We start from the raw sequence: 20251 nt of genomic DNA, 5'->3' as shown, positions 1-20251 counted from the left end.
CCCGAAAGACATGCGATAGACATGCGGGAGCTGACGTCACTCTGCGCCGTTAATCACAACGCCGCCATATTGGCAAGAAAGTGCGCTCCTCTAATTACTACTCGGTTGATAACTGCAAGCAACTAACTAGTTAACGTGGGGCTGTTGTGCCCCAGGATGCCGGAAAATTCGGGGACAAGCAAAGTGGAAATCGTTTTATAAGTTTCCCAAAGATCCCGCAAGATGGCAGATGTGGATTAATGCAATAAAACAAGAAAACGGTACGGTGAGATTCCTCGAGAGACGGGGTTGACTTTCCAAGCGTAATGTCTTGTTTATTTGGCATGTTATTTAACATGGATTTCTTTTCATAAAGGCAAGTTGGGCTAATGTTTATAACATGGATTGCAAAGGGATGTTACTCATTCAGCACTAAAAAGAAATAAATTCGGGATTAAACAGTTACTTGTTATTGTGATTGCAATGTATCATGAATACAAATAAAATAATAATTTCGTGTATGTTGTGGTGCATTTAAACATTCATTTAAACTGTGTTAACGGCCTGAAAGATTGGCATATAACAGAGACTGTTTACGATAGTATAACAGTGACGATGATTTTAACCGACAAACTCCAAAACTGGATGTGTATTTGCCATTGTCCATTTGGATCCCTCCAGACTCTTGAATGATTTCAGTCACTCCGGAGTAGGACGAAGGAATTAATGAGGTAGTTCTAGATATATCCGGATACAACAGGTCAGGAACATTGTCCCTATCAACTGTATTAGTCCGTGATATATAACCTGTTGATTTTTGCTTTGTACTGGCCATTTTCTATCCGTTTAAAGTGCAGTAAACACTGACGGCCTGAAATCAGGCCTGGTCGCCGTTCATTTTCCTGCCAATATGGCGGCATCAACAAAAAAGTCACGTGACGCTGGAGCGCTATAACCAGGAAATGTTGTGTTGGTTCTTGGGAAAAACATGAAAACATTTTTGTCATTTCTTTATTTTTAAATCAAGGTGAAAATAAGTCAAAAGTAGGTTTGGGAAAACTGAAGAGAGGGACACTGTGTTGCCATCAAAAACACATTTTGTAATCAGAAACCATATTTTAACAAATTAATGAATGCTTCAATCAAATTAGTGCTTCACTCTCTTCTGTTGGGTTAGTACTGTACAAAAGCCCATGAAATACAAGTCACGTGAGGACAGAAACATGAGGTCAAAGCTTTGAAACATGCCAAAATATTAGTGGAGCGTTAAAAGGAAATCACCATATCCATGTCCACGTGCCCTTCCTCCAAAACACACACAGGACTCAAGTTACTGTTCATAAGTCAGAAGGAAGGATTGAAAGCAGTCATAAGAGTTTGTGGAAGACAACTGCAGCCATGTTTCTCATTCCAAGTTTATCACTTTTGCCCCCAGCTGAGGTGTTCCCTGCAGTGCTGCAAGCGAAAAGGTGGCCTCTCATGATAAAGAAGACGGATTCTGACATTTGACATTCTCAATCTCTGAAGACGCTGCTCTTCTCTTGACTGTGCCACTGTCTGTCTCCTCATCGTCCGACCCCACCAAGGGTGTGTCTCCCCCGTTGGCGGTTTGGCTGTCAGAAGATGAATTTGAAGATGTGGAGGACATGCGGGACTTCGCGTCAAGACTCTCAATGACATGTCGAAAGAGTCCATTACTGACGGCTTCCTCGTGGTTGTTGTTGTTTCCTTGGACTAAAAGTCAGACAAAAACACTGTCAGAGATGCAATTGAATTTCTTATTATCTCTGTCCTATTTGGAGCTGCTATACCTGGCAGTGGGGAGGTCAGCACTCCCTCGTCTCCCACAGAGCTGAAGAAGACATCCAAACCGTCTTGGTCAGAGATGTCGATCAGCTCCATCTGGTCCAGCAGGTCTACATTCACCTCCATGGAGGAGATGCTGCCAATAGGAGCTGCAAAGAGAAGGAAAGAAGTGGCATCATGTGTGCACAAATGTGCGGGTGCTCACACAAATTCAGCCCAACTCACGCCTCTTGTAGTCCCTGATGGAGAGGTGCGCGGAGGACAGGTAGACGTCCACATCATGCTGGAAGACCTCCTCGAAGAAACGCTGCCGCTCCCTCAGCTTGAGCTGCTGCGCCGTCTCCACATCTGGCAGCCTCTGGCCACGCTCGGCCTCCGCTGGCAAACATTAGATAACAGCAAGATAAAATACATATGTGATACACAAGGAGAGTTCACAGACTAGTTCTCTCTCTCATGTTGTCTTTACTTTAGAAGCACAGGGTCAAACCTTAGTAGCCAGAAGGGGGAGACATAGAGCTAATAATGACAAATAAAGAAAGGTGCCTTTGACTTTTCTTTTGACTCTGATGAAGTTGTTGGAATTCCTCATAGCATTAAGGAGACAGTCTGTGATTTCTTGTAGAGTATAAGGGAAAGAAACTTAATATAGGAGCATCACAGAAGCGCATAAGGCAAAAGACATTCAACATAAAGAAATTAGAGTTGTATGGGAAGATCAAGAGTAGATGTTATGCTAAATGTGTAGCTGGATTGCTAGACTATAGACTCAGGAAAACAACTATATGAGCCACAGATACATATGAGTTCTTAACTGGGGTTAGGGTCAACTTTCATCAACAAACATTTTAATGATTGTTTTTGACAAAGACTTGTTGCATAGGCCATCATTCTCCCGTGGACAGTCATTAGAACTATTACGACATGAAAGCAGGGGTAGATCTATTTTGATGAGTTCTCAAGCCATGGGAATGATGAACGATGAAGATTATCTGGTCTAGTGGCTGTGTGAATACACCAGTTAGTGATGGAGAATAAAAAGACATAAAGCCCAGCATAGACCACTAAGAAAGGAAACTGTAATGTCCTCATAATGATTTAGGAAGGATTTGATAACTGCTGCAAAATCCCAAAAACTGCGCGCTGGCCTGAAAGTAGCAACAAGTTCCCTTCTGTGGAGTTGCTGCATCAGCACTGTGCTCCCCCAAGATTCATGCCCAGGCGCATGTCCTGTGGTGGCAGCACGACACGAGCTTGTCACTACAGCTCTGCTCTGTTTGACAGCCTGCACCCCGGGTACAGAGATGGAGGTGACTGTGGGATCAGACGGCTTTGAAGGGAACAGAGGAAGAGGACAAATCAGCCCCCAGGTCCCAACTGACAGCACCTGTAGGCATACAGTATTTCGGAAATGTAGACTGAAAGACGGCAAATGTAGAAGCAAACCGTCATAGAGCTAAAAATATCAAATGAGTCGCTATCAAAAACCTCACATTTAAGTATTTTTTAATCAATTACATTAAATGTCATTAAATTTTAACATTTGTGTGCCTTAATATTATTTTCGTACATAGCTGCACTGGATAACTTTGTTTTCATCTGCCATAAACAGAGCATTGACTTATAATTCAGACTTACAGGAATTTCTGCTCGTTAATACCGATTATAGCTTTGCCTTTTCAAAGGACCTAATCAGACACTTGACTAATAAAGCTTTTTCCTGGACAGATTTGGTGGTTCCCTTTATTATTTCTTCATCAACTAAGCTGGAAAAGGCCTGAAGTTACCGTCAAAGAGTTACCAAGGACATTATGTCAAGCTTAGTACATTTGGAGAAGAGAGAAGGCGCAACATAAAAAGGTCTGGATGTTCACAGAAAGCAACAATGCATCCTTCCCGTGGACCCTTTCCAAATCTCTTCACGGTTCAAGATCCAGCATAGTGAGGAACAATCTCCAAGAAGTAGGCGTGCCATTATCCACCTCCATCATTAATAAAAGAGAGAGAGAGAGAATAAAAAAGGGGGTTCACCACAAGTTGCAAATTCCAAGAATAGAAAGACCACACTGGAACGAAAAGTCCTGGGACATGTTTCTCAGCCTGTATCGAAGCAAAGATTGGGATATCTCCTCTGAGTTTGTTTGTTTTTTTTTCAGAATCCAGAGCCAATGAATGACCCTTAAACTATACTGAGTGATTTGTTGATTGCCAATACTGAAAGCTTAAAAGGGTAAAACAGCTCAGCACTCCACATCTTGTGCTTGTTTTGGGCAGACGGGAACCACTTCTGAATAAATGGTATCGGGTCAACGTGCATTTTCCCACCAGTAGAGACGTTTGCTACGCAACACGTTTATTTATTCGGCTTCCCAGCTGCATTTGCTCATATATGGAGCTTGACTTGTAAAATCAGCGCACGACCACTTTAGGTAATGTGAATCAACTCTTTACCAGGGACAGAAAGCAGGTCTCCCCCTGCAGGATGCGAGGTTAGTGATTATGATTATGCAATGCAGGAGCCAGACAGCGCAGTGAACAGAACTGGCAGATGCACAATAGTCCCCTCCTGCAACCTTATCCAGAGATGTGGTGAGGTCTCACAAAATTTCTGTCAGTCATTTTTCTAGTGTTGTGTCTACGCCGCATTTCTGAGATTTTCACGTGAGGTTTGGAGTCTGCTGCACTGTTACACAATCACAAATGCTATTGTCCTACAAAGCCTCAAGGAAGCGAAGGGAGCAGCGCTGACAAAGCAACATGTCAGTCACAATCAGGAGCTGCCTGTTTGACATGTGCGTGTTCAGCTGTAAAGAGCCCCATGTTTAATGCGAACAGCTTAGGACATTGTTTCAGATAAAACCCTGGAATTTAACTGAATGGAACTAGACAGCAGTTAAATACTACATTTGCACTGTGCCTTTTTTTCTAGCAGAGGCTATAGGTTAAAGTGAATTTCTTATCCTGTTTTTTAACCACTCAGTAAAGCACTGATTGATCAAGACATTGATTGTTTCTACTTTAAGGCTGAAGCCCTCGGAGAGCTAAAGGTTAGCTACAGATGTATATCCTCATATTGATTTGGCTTCCCTATCCAGTTCCTTTTTTTTTTTTTCCACTAAACACACCTTGATCGATACGGCTTCCCTTGCCGCAGACGACCCCGGTGACCTCAGATCGGCGCAAGTACTCACACGGGAAAATCATCTGCCAAAACAAAAGCTTACATTGTGTGCACCGCTGCTCGGATCACATGTCCCGTCCGCTGCAGCACCTCAACAACCCCAGATCTCTAGTTTCACACCACAAGACGTCCAAAGGGCCCGCTTGTCTGTCTTGCTTTCTTTTCTTTTCTTTCTCGCCTGCCCTCTGTCCCGGTCCGTCATTCCTCTTATTTCCTCTGAGAGCCCGGGGCCTCGCGGAAGAGGAGGTCACAGGTCGCGGCTCAGGACCAGCTGGGCATGCAGAGCGACAGACAAGAGCTGGTCGGACACGTCTGCGTGGCACGCTGCCACCCCCCCTCCCCACATAAAGACAAACGCAGATCCTCCGCTCAGGCCACGGTGAGAGAAAGAGCCCATTCAAGAGCCAGACAAAAGCGGACATGTACGGGAACGGGATTGGCCCATGCTCCTTAGACATGATGCCAGTTACAGGAAATCACTGGATCTACTGAAGGGTGAACAGACCTACACCTAATCTCGTCCTGTAATTAGTTACATAAAACATTAAAGGCAGTGAAGGGCCGTGATTAGAATGTTAAATAATTGACACGGGTATATCTGCGCATACTGCAGACTGCACTCAGCTTTTGTTAATTTCCACGAAAGTGTGTCACGATGAGACAGACTTCTCGAACACATCCAGTGCATCATCCCCACATGATGAAAGACCATTCAATGCTGCTTTGTTTGTCTCATCATCTAAACATAGCACCAGTCCATGTTCTGGTCAAGTGCGTAAACGCATAAATCAGGCCACCCTTTGTGTCTGTTTAGCATCCGTATATCACATGCCTCTTCCCACTGTCATCTTTTCAAGGACAACTCTGCGAAACGGCGGTTTAGAGGCATGCACAGCAGAGGCACCACATTGATCCGGAGGCTAAGTGAAGGCACGGGAGGACTCAGTGCCGCCCACGGGTCACCATTAGCCCGTCGCCGTGCTAAATGAAGACAGGGGCTCACGGGCAGAGAAGGAAATAAGCCTCTTCAGAAGATCCAGTTGTTCTCGACTGTCTGAGCAGCAGGGAGCTAAATCCTCTCAGTAAACAGTAGTTACACAGAAACCCCTGTGGGAACCGTCATTTCCTCATCTGCTTTGATTGCAAAGCAGTTTGCCAGGCTCTCTCTGTTTGACTCCATTCAGCCGAGGCCAGGCTTTTTCTGAGAAGCGGTTTCCTTCTAAAAATGAAGTCATCCCAGTTTAAACGGTGGTGCACACATCCGTGTAACGCCTAAACCATCCCATCATTGGATTTTAAAAGCCAAATACAGCAAAAAGATAATAGAAAATCCTAGTTTCCTGCTTTTTGCCAGTTTCCTCTTGTGATTGAGATATTAGACTTAATAAGTGCAAACAAATATATGAATAAACAAACTAAACAAATGGAATCATTAATAATTCATATAAAATAAATAAATAACAAAAAAAGCTACATGTTAATATAAAATGATTAAGAATCAAGAGTCTTTATTGTCATTATGAGAACATAACGAAATCTTGCAGAGACCCATGGCCTAAAGGCACACATGAATACACATAGACATTTAAATAACACTTATCAATAAAAAACAACCTTAAAGTAAAAAAAAATATGTCCAGAGAAAATGTGAATACTGTTACAATGTACATAAAGTGCAGCTTAGTGCATGTTCCAGTCTATGAAATGTGAGTGTTATTGTCGTGTGTGATATTGATTAATATTGCTCATATAAATAAATCTACATCTGCAATATATATGACCATAAACAAATTAATGTTATTATACTGTACATACAGATAAACAGATGTCATCCCTATTTTATCCATTTAATTACTTGTTTATCACCCGTCTAACCATATTTTGCTTGACCTATGGAGGGTCACAGGAGCCTGTCCCAGCTGTCATTGGCCGAGTGACGGGGTACACCATCAACAAGTCTATCACAGGGATGTTTAATTTACTGATTTAGTTAATTTATTGATTTATTTTTAGTGTGGACGAGGCACAATGAGACAGACCCGAGGTACCACTTGTTTGGGCTGAGGCCAGAGCAAATAGACCAGCTACCCGGTCCACCCAAACAGTTTGTAGCAGGGATTTTGTTTCACATGGACCTTTTCCCAAATGCGACAACAGAAGCAAAGTCTGGAGGTAGAGTAGAGAGGGAAGAGTGGTACATATGAAGGAAGGCTAGAAATGAGCAGAAGGAAGTCTTAAAACATAAATGTGGGAGAAGAACTGAGAGGAGGAGAGAGAGAAACATCTGCTGCAGTTGTTACTTTAACTGAGCATCTTCTGGACCCTCCGGCGCAACACTAACCTTAACAGTACAGAGCAGCAGGCTGTTGACAGTCTACAGCTGGTAATTAGTGGAGCTTTGCAGCAATTAATGGCGTCTCCGTGGTCATGATGATGAACGCTCGAGGTTCTGCTTGGCTACAGGTAGAGTCTTTATCCTGCAGCACAAATGCAGCCTTAAACTGCAGCTCTCATGTATCTTATCACTAATTATATAAGAACCCATCCCATCCAGAGCAGCACAAGCTGAAGCTACCTGTGAAGTTACATTCCCCCTCAGTTGTCTACTGCAGCTTATAAAAAAAACATTGTGCTCCTTTCCTCGAGGGCTTTAAACCGGAGTGGAACGGACAGACGGTCCCACTTGTGAAATGAAGAATAATATCTTTGGAGACTGTGCAGTGGCTCCGGTTTTCTCACTTTTATTTTTAGTTTCTCTCACTCCCCGTTTTATCTCCATAAGCTGACGTTTACTGGGCTCCAGTTGCAACGACAGTGAATTATTTATGACGGCTGTTGATGCATCTGTTGGTCTGTCTTTTACTACGAGTGTGTGTGCGCTTGTTCAGCTGTCTTTCCGAGGACCAGTTTAAGACAGATTGGGGACATTTGTGCAAAGTGAGGACATTTTGGCCAGTCCTCACTTCTTTACAAGGGCTGTTTGAGGGTTACAACTCAGTTTTAGGGTAAAGGTTACAATTGCGTTATGGTTAGGGTTGGGGTAAGGCTTAGGGTTTGGTGTTTAGTTGAGATGATTAAGGGCAAGGGAATGCATTATGTCACTGAGTGTCCTCGCAAAAATAGCCATACAAATATGTGTGTGTATGTGTGTGTGTGGGTGCGCGTGTGTGTTTGTTTGCAGGGACAAAACAGAGTCAAGCACCAACAGACAGCAATGACATCAGTGTTAACCCTTCCCATCCTTCCCACTGGATTACTGACAATAGGACTGTTTGTAGGTCATCAGCGTCCTGTCCCACTGCCCTCCATAGGCCCAACAGCAGACAATCATGAGTTCTGATCAGGACAATAGGCTCAGCAGATCATCAGCAGATGACAAAGTACTGGCGCACCCTTGTTTTATTTTACACTGACAAATCCTCTTATCCAGAATGGTCATTAACAAACAGTGGAATAAAATAATTTTCTAAGTAACTCAACCAGCCAATAATGCTCAGATGTCAGTAAATTAAAATTAAAAGCAAGCTGCATGTGGAATGATTGTCAACAGGCTGACAGAGGTGAGCTAAAACAAACACTCAAAAAAAAACACACGTACACGTGCATGTACACTGTGTTTACATGCACGTGAAACAAACAAATTACTACGACAAGATAACGTGTGTGCACATGCTCCACAACCGCTTCACTGGCGTGTGACCACAGAACAAAAAAATCCAAGAAAGCCAATCGCTGAGGAAGAAGATGGTAAACGGAGCCGGTAGAAGAACCGTCTGAGGGACAGTGCGCATCTTATCTGCATCAGAAGTAGTGCGAACATTACGTACGAGATTTAAAAAAGTACTATTATCCCTATGGTTGTTGTTTGAAATGCCAGTCTGCCGCATGAACGACTCTTGTCTATTATATGACTTAACATGTCAACCAGAAAGTGGGCCATAATAACGTTGTATTAACCCGCTGAAAAGACACATATCGCCACCTAGTGTGGAGGAGGACATTTTCCCGTCAGATAAGGACCACATTAAGAAAGGCGAATTTTGGGCAAGGCGCGATTAAGCTGCGCATGTAAACGTACTGACTGTGTACTGAAGCCAGACTGAGTACCTCCTCTCTTTCTCTCAATAGTGTCTTTTCGGACTGTGATAACCTCATTCACCGCTCCCTGTTCTTCCAGTAAAGGCTGCACCGCCTCTCCTCATATTTGTGAGGGTGGTTCAAAGCTATTTTCATCCCGGCTGGGAGAACTGTAAGGCTGTTTGGTTAAAGTCGACACAGACTCTCAGACATTTCTCCTCTGTTTGTTGAAACTCAAGCAGAGTTGCGTGCAGCTGGCGTACAGTCCCAGACTCAGTGTAATGTCATCATGAAACACTGTAGCACTGACTGCCTACAAAATAGACACGGCATATTTTTTGAGCTGAGCCCTAGTTCTAGTTTAGTATTGAAATAACAATAACACCACAGTATTTTGTGTTCTCTGAATACACAACGCATGAAAATGTCATCAGGCAGGTTCGATCAGTCAATCCGAGACAGCTGTGTGAATAGACAATGGCTGTAAAGTCTTAAACTGAAGCTTCTGGTAAACAGTTCATCCAACGCACACAAAGAGCGTCATTAGCAGTCATTTGGAGTCACCTTAGTGTTGACATGATAAATGTTCTGTTTTTGGTCTCCACCAACTCCTGTGGGGAATAATCGACTCTAGCTGCTGAAAGCTTCACTATTGCCTGCCTTGTGAGGCTGTGTGGTTAGTGGACAGCTGGTTTTAAAGCTCGGGATGTAAAATAAATAAATACAGCAAATAAATAAATAAAATACAGCTCTCACAATTTCTGACACTGGAACCTGTACAAATTCCAGTTCTGTTTGACGCAGCAATCAGTCCCAAATCCACTATGCTAAACCCATCTAAACCTGATACTCTTTAAAGGATTTATTTCACATTTGAGTCTATGGTCAGCTTCTTTCACCTCTTGCTTAAATCATTCACATAATAAGCACAACCCGAAAAGCTGCGCAGGGAAAACACAAAAAAAAAAAACATGATCTGAAAGACATGTGGAGCTATATTTCCCACAAGAACGTGTTGCTTTACACATGTGGAGAGAGGGTTCACATGATCGATCACTGCCGTCTTTCTCAGTGGGACTCTGAACACTGAAGGCCTTTATTCTGTTCGTACACGGAGGATTCAGCTCGCACACCGAGCAGATGTATTTGTTGAGAGACCTAATGAGATGAGCTGGGCTGTGTCCCCGTGGCTGTACAGCTTAGTCTGCTGGATTGATGGGAGCCCTATTTGGAATCCATACAAGGATGTTTGGTAAAACACACAGTCAAACACAGTCAAAGCATTGTTTGTGATTGAACAGTCTGTAAATTTGAGCTCTTCTCATACTGTGCACTGATCATAGGACATCATTTTTTTTTTTTTTTTAGTGAACTAGCATCATGATGTCTGTAATTATCTGTATGATCCACATTATTTGACTAATTGAGATATAATAACTCTAAAAATCTAGTTTCATTTACCCATCGTGTATCCTGTTTCTGAATGACGTACGCATACTATTTAGGCAATAAGCAATGTTTAGCTTGTGGCTCCAATGAATGCAGTGACAGTGGGTTGGTCAGTTGGTTACTTGGACACTTGGATCCAGATTGACACATCCTCAAAAGTGTCAAAGGTTACCTGCTTCTCATCAATAGCAAACGTTACAATATAACTCCTTAAAAATACATTAGCATTACCATGGTTAGCATGTTAGCATGATCTGTTGTCTATTCAACTGTTGCTGCCCTGCAAAAGAGGATTAAATAACTCAAACTGTGACTGCCAACCAACTTTTCCAGAGAAGGGGGCTGAGAAATAAACACACATTGACTCACACATTCTTGAGGGCTTTCAGTTTTCCTTTTAGCTGGTGCCAATCTCTCAGAATATAATCAATGCAAGATACAGACAGTTAAACAACATCTACCCCCCCTGGTCTTATCTGGGTCATGCCCGACGGGACTGAGCTAATGGAACATGAAGGCAGAAACTTTTCCTTCTTCGCCAGGTGCACACTTCTGCCTGTAACATGGTCACCGCAGCTGGTCAGTCCATCACTCCACAGCACACCGACACTCTCTGGCACATTCGCAGAACAACCTAAACGTGACAGAGTGTACTACCCAGGCCGCGGCAGAGCAACAGATGGGAGCCGTCACCTCTGGAGTCACAGCCCTGATCCTTTTTAGCCTTGTGAAATCACTGATCTCACTGGGACTAATTCAATTTCAGATCCTATCTGGGCTGGTGTGTTTACGAGACGAGCTGCAGACCCCACTGCGGTGACTCGGCTCTGATGAGACCTGCTGGCGCAATCCCATTAGAAATAAGAGATCTTTGTCTGGAGCCGTGTGCATGTGGCCCCAATCCAAGCCTGCCTCAATATGCATAGAAGTGTTTGTGTGTTTTTGTGTGTGTGTGTGTGTGTGTGTGTGTGTGTGTGTGTGTGTGTGTGTGTGTGTGTGTGTGGGAATGCACCCCCATTCCTGTGCGATGAGAGTGTGACCTAATCACTCAGTATTAGTGAGCATTACTCAGGGTGATGATTCAACATTCCTGTCCGATTTCTGGCGAGCGCAGCACTCGGACCAGTCACTTCAGACAACACAACGGCAGCTATTTAACACTTTAACACACCGGCTGAGCTGTCATGCCGGCTTCCACGATGCATCTGACACACAAACATGAGCACTGCTTATGCCTTTTAGTGAAACAGCTGTAAAGGCATTTCAGTAATGACATTACACACACACAGTGCCACTTCTTCACTTGCTTAGATTACTTTAATATAAATCTGACTTAAATTATGATTAGTAGTTATGATTATATTGTAGTGAACATGTGGATATGAGCCAGGAATGGTTGGTTTTATCTCAACGGCACATCACAGAACCAAAAAAGGGAAAGAATGACAGACACACAAGCTTCCTTCAAGTGTTCAGTCTGTGTATGATCTATTTCTGACAATCAAACACTGACAGTATTCTTATTCCCCCTTATGTCCAAAATAAAAGCTCTGTTAAGGTGACAAACACGTGGCAGCCCCTACACATAGCAGAGGCTGTTTAAAAGTTTTAAAATCACTCACAGGGCAGGCGTTTGCCGTGCAGGTTTGCCGATGAGGAGCTCATGTCGCTGGAAGTGTGTCGGAAACAGGCGCAATCAGTCACAGGTGATGAGCGAGTGGTGGCTGGTCGGTCCCGTTAGAGATCAGCAGCATCTCCCGGCTCCCCTGTTCACCCGAGCTGCTCCGAAGCGACTAATGAGGAGTGCCACCCCGCCGCTCTCCTTCCCCACTTCCCTCTTTCTCACAGCCGACTCCGAGCCTCGTGGATGAGAATGAGTTTGGTGGCTTTGTGGAGACGGCCGGCTGACCAATGACAGGGAGGAGGGAGGAGCTGGGAGAGAGAGCGAGGAAGGGATTGAGAAGCGGGAAGGAGGGATTTTATGTAATGGAATGGAAAATACCAAGGAGAGACAGACACATGCCTTTGTTATTTTTGTCTCCTTACACTCCCTCCCTCCCCATCATCCCCTCCCTCCCTTTCTGTGTCCTGTTTCCCGTCTCCCCTCTTTTTTTTTCTTTTTTTTTGTAGTAACAGTAGATTTAAACATTCACTCCTCAGTTTCCCCTCTAGGTTCCAGTCAGTCAGAAATACTGCGATAGATACGTTTATCCCAGGAAGAACTTGGAGATGGAAGATTATTAGATTAAAAGAATTACTATTAAAAATTCACTGAGAAGTGGAAAATGCCATCAAGGAAAAAGACGCACGGGTTTGCATACTCACCATACCCTTCACAACCACAGGTTTTCTATTTTTACCCTATAGTCAAAGCTATATTGAGGATCCTTTATGTTCAAGGCCATTCCAAACTAACTCATGCAATGCTGATGAGTCAGTGCCTGTAAATCTCTCTGCATTTCACAGTATCTTTAAATCTGGAGTCTACGGCAATAATGTGGAGCTAATTCGCCAGTAGCAACCCATTTAGCGGCTGAATATGCTACGGCCATTAGAAGTTTGGCACAGTCTATGGTTGAAAAGACATGGAAGCATCCAGAAAAGATTTTGGATGATGAAACTCTGCAGAAAAACAATCTAAAAAATAAAATTAGCGAGGCTACGACAAAATCACACATAACACTAATAGCTTTGGACAGTACGACAATCGTCCATAACTTATCTTATTAGCTATTTATCTCACACCAAACCTTTTATGAATATCAACCTGTCCAAGAGCAGTAAGGCACCCTCCAGATCTACCCTCCGCCACGTCTCTTATTTCAGTCCTGTACAATGAGGAAAAGTCAAATCAGTGTTAGCAATCTATTTGTCGTTGTTTAGTTCTATTCACCTGTGTAGGTCACGCATGTCAACAGTGTTCGTGTAATAACTCCAACTGTCCTATTGGGGAACACATTTAAATTCCTCTTTAATTTGTTTTCTCAACTCCCTGCAAGGAGGATCATCCCCTGGGAAAACATTATGTTTTCAGCTTCGGGTGGATACACACTTGTATAAATTCCCTTCCTGAGATATACAGTAGGCCTAAGGCACTTTCCTCTCTCATTATAGAACCCTTTGTGAAGTGGAGATTCAAGGTGCTTCAGACAGAATTGGATTTGTTTGAGCTTGCTTACAAGACAGGCAGGGATGCATAGTAAACCCCAGGCTCCTTAGTATGGTCCTCAATCACTTGGTGGAATTTTCTATGATTGCTTTTCATTGACTCCACAGTTTTAAACTCTATCCAGTCTCACTTTTTAGCAGATAGATATGCCAGCTTTTACAACAATGACGTTGGAGTGATATGTTGATATTTAAACGGAGAGGCTATCCTCCCACTCCAATCTAGCGAAGTCTATCACAGGAGTAAATTGCTTTGTGGGTTGTGGAGTATTACTGCACTGCAGGGCCTTCACGGTTTAAAGAGAACAGAACAAATTTTTAAAAGTCTTGCGCTTTCAGTTTTCTGTTCTTTTTTTGTGGAAATTGGTTGTGTGTTGATGTTGATTGTGTTTTCTGCTGGCTGAGAACAAATAGTCTACGGAATATAACTAGGTTAAAACACTGTGTTCCCCACACAAAGTATACTGTTGAGTGAATCAGTCAGGAAATTAACCATCAGTATACTGTATTAACAGATCATTTGTGTGTCCTGGACACCATCTAGTGGACAACAGGTGTCAGTTCCTGGTACTCTGTTTCCATGCAAAGGTTTCTTTTAACTTACAACTAAGACTTTCCAGAACCACACATTTGCATTTGATAGAGGTACCTTGAAGAGTACCTTGTTTCAGATGCCTGCATGATTAGATGAAGTGTGAGAATCTGCGCAATCACAAATCAGCACCAGAAGATCAAAATTCAAAGTTTATCATATTTAAAGTTTATCCTGGATCATCGTTGCCGTGATGTCAGAGTTGTGCAACTCAGGTTAAGAAAGTTTTTATTTCTAATTTCCTGTATAATCAGTGTGATTAAGATGAGCAGGAAGGTCCCAGTCTTTCTAACTCAAAGCATGTGCATTCCTACAATGCACCCTAATATTATTATATTATATTAATATGAACATTGACTATATTAATTAATATAATATGATATTAATATTAATTGATCTACTGTAGTAGTAATATAATTATTAATATTATTATATTAATATCCGTATGCACTGGGTTCTGGTCAAGATTTCCACCCGTTAAAACGGAGGCCTTCCCCTGCTTGTGTGCCGAGCTTGTTTTCATTGATATCAGCTAGTGTGTGAAGCAGTATTCATTTCCTTTGTTCCCACTTGTAAGAGATAACCACAGGCGAAGATTCTCTGCGCAAATGTAACATCTTGAAATGAGCATTTCAGTAGGTGTTTCAAATTGCTACGTATGCACTTGAAGCTAAAAGCAGTCCCTGCCTCGTCAACATTAAATCTGCAAGCCATGCATTTGACGCCGCTCTTAATGTTGGATAGATGGATGTGGGATGGAAGAAATGTAACAAGCTTTTTTGTTTTTTTGGTTTTTGTTGCAGAAGATTAAAATAAATCAGCTTCTAGCCTTGTTTTGGTCTAATACTTAAAATTATTCTCAGGAAGGTGTAGAAAATATGCAAAGGGCCACAGAATTTAATCCTACTACAACAGCAGAATACTGATAACAACAAAGATTGTTAGAGAATTAAAACGCTCCAGGCAGTCTAGTTGATGAAATGTTTACATGTATTGCTGTGGCCTCGTATAATTAATAACTTAATGAAATACAGAAACGGAGAGAGAAATTATTGAATATAATCCCATCTACTTTGTATTGTATTTGTAACATACACAGAAGAAATAAGTGCAGTCTTGGTAAGGACTATGATGGGAAGACTGAAAGAAACAAATAACGAAGTGCCAAAGCTAACAACTGAACATATGTGTCCTCGCCCGTCCAAGCAGCTTCTTCAGTTATCAGGTAGCCTGGTCTGGATATCTGTAAAACTGGAAAGTGGGGCCAGGAAGTGGAACCAGGTGAGGAAAACCAAATCTTGTTCTCATAAAATTCTTGTGGCTGTAACTGGGTTTTTTTTTACAGTTATGTTGCTGTATTGTTTTTGTGAGAGTGTTCCTGAAGTTCCCCGCTCACACTTAGAGTCAGCAATGAATGAAACGTCCAGAAAGACACAACATAGCCTGCTGTGATGCCGTTGCATACGCACGAGGGGTTCAACGACGTCGGTTTCGACTAGTCGATGACGTCGCACACGAAACCACAGCAGAAAGTAATGCTTTGCAAAATCTATATTCTTGACCTGAATACATATCGTAGATATGTATGAAAGAAACTACAGAGGCTTTTCGGCAAGATAGTCGAAGCAGCTGAAACACACATCACGTAGCACAAGTCAACACACGTCAAACTCTGTAAAAGTAAAGTAAAACCTACACACGTTCGGTGCCGCAGATATGCATAGCCTTTGTTAATCGGCACCCTCAACAGTATTTATTCATTCACAGCGTGTTGTAATGTGCTTGTAGGACAATGCTGCCGGGGAAAAATGTATATCTCCAAACACTTTTCCGTGAACTGCAGCTAAAGGTCTAATAAATTTGGACAATGAACTTAACCAGCAAATCCTCCCTGTTACCGCAGGTGAAGTTGTTAATTGACTGTCGTTGAGAGGATTTGGACCGTTCCTCTGGTAGCGTTAGCAGATGCCTTGTATGTAATAATAACAATAACTATATCTGTATATTGTATATCAGGACTGACTTACATATTGTCATTGCCGCGGTAGTCTGGGCTTTATCTTTAGTGACGTATTTCCACTAGATTAACCGCTGCTACGACCCACTGGGCTCCTCACCTGTCTTCCGTGTTGTTATTGTCACGTGATCAGTGACTAATTGACCTACCGCTTAAAGCGCTTAAAGTCGACTAGTCGGTACAACCCCTAATACAGGTGACATACACTTATTATTTGAATATAGTTAGATGTACGTGATGAAAATATTGAAATCTTAGGAGCATCAGCATGTTTTTGTTATGTCTAGGTTGTGATGATGTCACCAAGTGGAATGATGTAAACATCTCTGGCTGTGACGTCATTTAGAATGTAGAATGTTTCATTGTCAAGACCAGAGACAAATTTCACTCGATTCTAAGACTGAACAACAACTGTTGGCTACTACAAACGTAAACCAGACACCATATCTGAAAAATCTGACTCTTACGGAAAGTGTAAGCAAACAGCGAGATGGCAGAAATATACTTTACAAGTGATCAAGTGGAGCAAGACAGCTGGTGAGTGTTTCAGGGCGCTGCGCAGATCAGTTTTGTCCTGTTTGGCAATATGTGATGAAGACAGCCAACGGTATTAATGTGATATTCTGGTGTGTCTGTAGTGAACTGGAAGAGATCAGTAGAAGACTTTATCAAACTCTAGCTGGCTACAGAGAGAAGAAGGAGATCCATGACAAGCTGTTTGAACATGCACTGATAATTGAGGAGCTGATTAATGAGGTTGAAGCTGAAAACAGGAGCTTAGCCAACAGGAAGAAAGGGTACGATACCTAACTAGTTTCTTATCTTTTTTCTTTTCTTTTCTTTTCTTTTCTTTTCTTTTCTTTTCTTTTCTTTTCTTTTCTTTCCTTTTCTCTTTTGCCTTGTAATGGGATCACAGCAAGAAGGAATCTGTTAGAACTATTCTACATCTACACATTGCTGTTAAATTTCACACATCATCATCATAATCACGTTACTCCCGCCGTGACACTTTCTTCTTGTATGTTTTAAATAAAAGCCTACATCAGCAGAAGGAACAAATCAAGAAAAGGTGGGAGGAGGAGGAGAAAGAGGAGGAGGATGAAGCTCTGCAACAGGAGATGCTGGCTGAGGAGGAAAACAGTCAAATGGCCCAGCTAATATGGAAGATGGTTGGTGATGTTCTTAACTTGATCTTTCTGCACTTTCATGTGTTTTTATGACTCTTCCTTGTGGGAGGTGGAAGTGAAACATCCACATCTGCACTTGCAGGTCAAATGAACATACTGTAAGAGTCATCATTCTGAGAATAAGTTGATATTCATATGAAACATCGTGCAAAAAAACGTTGATCTTGAAATTACAGTTGAGGATTGCTGGTGATCGTGCTATTTAGATCACCTTTTTATCTCATGCCTTTATTTTGTGCAGGAAGAACAGAATGCGAATCAGTGGTTGCAAAATGAAGAGCTGTCTGCTAAGGTATTACATTCTGTTTATTTCTATAAAACCTCTATTCTAGTGTGACAATTCCACAACCGGACTCTGAGCTTTAAAATCATTTCTAACAAATGATCTTGAAAAGTATTTTAATGAGTGGATACATGCCAGTGTAGCCTAAATGACTGCAAACAAAATCTGTCCCTAATTTATAACAAGACGAACATAGCCACTGCTGATTTCCCAGCATCCTCCACTGAATCCCAGTCTGAGCCGCCTGTCTTTCAGATGGAAAATCTCAAGAGAGAGCGAGAAGAGCACAAACTGAGCACACACAAGCAGGGATTTCAGGTAAACTTTTACTTCATTTATAATGGAACGATGTGCATTCTGCTAAATCACTTTAACGTCCCATCATAGAAGCAAAAATTAACAGAATGACTTTTGTAGCACAAACTGGATGAGGCGGCGGAAGCTCTACGTTGCAAGGACGAAGAAATCGCGAGGGTATGACCAAGATCATAAAATCTTGAAGATGTGTTTTCCATGAAGTGTCTCCCCGTTTCACTTTACTTTCAGCATTGCAGTATTTGATGAATTGATGAGAATGCGTATTTGTGTGTCTGCCAGCTTTCCCAGATGAAGATTCAGAAAATGCAGCAGGAGCAAATGAAAACCTTTGAGGTATCTACCACGTGTATGATGATGATGATGATGATGATGATGATGATGATGATGTATGTCCTTGCTGTGGTCGTCACTGCCCCTTTCTGGTGTTTCATCCGTCTCCTGCAGGATCTCAAAAAGGAAAAACATGAACTTGAAAACCAGCTCAGTGACTTTCAGGAGAAGCAGACATTGTCAGTATTGTGCTGCACCCATTAAGTTTTATGTGTTGGCGTGAAGTCTGTGGTTTTCTCACATCTCTCTGTTTTTTGCTTTGACAGAGCTGCACTGAGACTTCTAAAGGAGTCTTTAAGAGATCCGCTAGATGCTTCCGCAACGGTTAATATGACACAACCACCAGTAGTTAAAATACTGAATTTATGCACGATAATGCCATTTATATCTTCTTACAGACTGAATGAATCTGACATACTGTGTAAATTAAGTGCATTAATTGGATTTAAGAGATGCTGGAAAGTGGATTTTGTTCCTTTTCTACTGAACCAAACTAACTGTTTGACCTCCTTTCCGAGCCTTGTGCTAAGCTAAGCTAACCAGCTTTTGGTTGGGGATTTATAGATAGCCAGCGGATAAAAGAGTGGTAGTGATCCTCTTAATCTAACTCTCAGAAAAAAATAACTATTTCCCACAATGCCAAACTTATTCTCTCTGCGAGGCCTGATGTGTGCGAGATGTGAACTGAAACTTTCTATTATCTTTGTAGGGCGCGGAGAATGAGAGCAGGTACTTGTCACCAACTTCATTTACTCTTTCCCTTTTTCCTCTGGACGTTTACTTACTTGAATGTGTGTCTTGCGTTTAGTTGGCGCTGCTATGTCGCAAACGGTCTGTGGAAAGGACTGGAGTTATCAGGAGGTGTCGTCCTTGGCGCTGTCCTTTCTCTGGGCGTCTTGACCTCTGTGACTCCTGTCGTCAACTGCCCAGATCCCACCTGCAGCCTTTGGGACATTGTTTTCGAGGTGCTGGAGCCCTACAGTGAACTCAGTTACACAGGCGGTCCTGTTTATTAGCGGGTCTGACTTGTGCGACTGATGACTGTGCACTCGTGGATGAAACACCTGAAGCTCCTCAACGTACACCTGCAAAGCTAAGCAGCACAATTAAACATGACAAAGATAGCATTACACAGAGACTTGGTCAGTTGTTCTGGTACTGTTGAGGGTATTTCTGAAGTTACGTTTCCATATAAATTAAATGATAGATGGGGACTCAATAATAATAATAAAATGTGTCATTTTAGCCTTGTTAGTAGAGTGTGATCATGAATGCTCTTCTTTTTCGTGGTTTCATAGAAAAGTTTATCTCCAAAAAATTAAAGATTCTTCTGTTTTTTCTACTCATTTCTAACATCATTTTAGTAGTGTTGAGGACAAACACATATACTGCGTGGGAATCTTTTGGAAATGAACCACCAGAGTACAGTGTTTTATTATCAGACGGTTGAGTGTCCTGAACACCATCTAGTGGACAAGAGACGTCAGTTCCTGCTTCTCTCGGCGGGACTTGCTGATTACACAATATTTGCATGCAGAGGCTCCACAGAGCAGAATTACATCACTGCCTTTTTCCTAAACACAGCATCGCCACTTGTCAGAGGCTTTCAAAGAGCGTCTTGTTTCACATACATGCGGGAAAAGATTCAGGTGTGAGTCATTACAAGAATATGTTCAGTCAAGAATCAGCACAAGGGTGCTTCTTTCTTTGTTTTCCACAATAACAGTGATCAGCAGATGTTTCTGCGTTTTCCCATTTGAATCATTTGAAATCCATATCATGAATTGTGCACAAAATTATCCACATATCAGAGAGCAACAAACATTCAACTGCATCAGCACGGAAACTTTCACTACTGAAACTC

General features: G+C 42.2%; 2 protein-coding genes across 3 annotated transcripts; one reads left to right on the top strand and one right to left on the bottom strand.

The window, feature by feature from the left end:
- Nucleotides 1-982: 982 nt before the first annotated feature.
- Nucleotides 983-12402, bottom strand: si:ch211-253b8.5 (dysbindin domain-containing protein 2). The gene is made up of 4 exons (XM_047582578.1): nucleotides 12115-12402; nucleotides 2011-2163; nucleotides 1791-1934; nucleotides 983-1713 (listed from the first exon to the last, which is right to left on the bottom strand). Exons 1-4 carry the CDS (start codon nucleotides 12155-12157, stop codon nucleotides 1457-1459), a joined length of 597 nt encoding a protein of 198 aa, XP_047438534.1. The 5' UTR covers nucleotides 12158-12402; the 3' UTR covers nucleotides 983-1456.
- A 4268-nt stretch (nucleotides 12403-16670) lies between these two features.
- Nucleotides 16671-19415, top strand: LOC125007445 (trichohyalin-like). Of its 2 annotated transcripts, XM_047584279.1 has the most exons (11): nucleotides 16671-16806; nucleotides 16908-17066; nucleotides 17306-17438; nucleotides 17698-17748; nucleotides 17995-18057; nucleotides 18157-18213; nucleotides 18337-18390; nucleotides 18502-18566; nucleotides 18654-18711; nucleotides 19097-19116; nucleotides 19196-19415. In XM_047584279.1, the coding sequence occupies exons 1-11, from the start codon at nucleotides 16760-16762 to the stop codon at nucleotides 19401-19403; spliced, it is 915 nt and encodes a 304-aa protein (XP_047440235.1). In that variant the 5' UTR covers nucleotides 16671-16759; the 3' UTR covers nucleotides 19404-19415. The 2 variants fall into 2 exon arrangements, with proteins under 2 accessions (XP_047440235.1, XP_047440234.1); XM_047584278.1 differs by having other exon boundaries at nucleotides 18337-18566.
- The last annotated feature ends 836 nt before the right edge of the window (nucleotides 19416-20251 follow it).

The sequence above is a fragment of the Mugil cephalus genome, chromosome 4 (assembly GCF_022458985.1).
Source record: "Mugil cephalus isolate CIBA_MC_2020 chromosome 4, CIBA_Mcephalus_1.1, whole genome shotgun sequence".
Taxonomy (NCBI): domain Eukaryota; kingdom Metazoa; phylum Chordata; class Actinopteri; order Mugiliformes; family Mugilidae; genus Mugil; species Mugil cephalus.
Note: the sequence above shows the minus strand (reverse complement) of the source record. Positions and strands in the feature narration are given on the sequence as shown.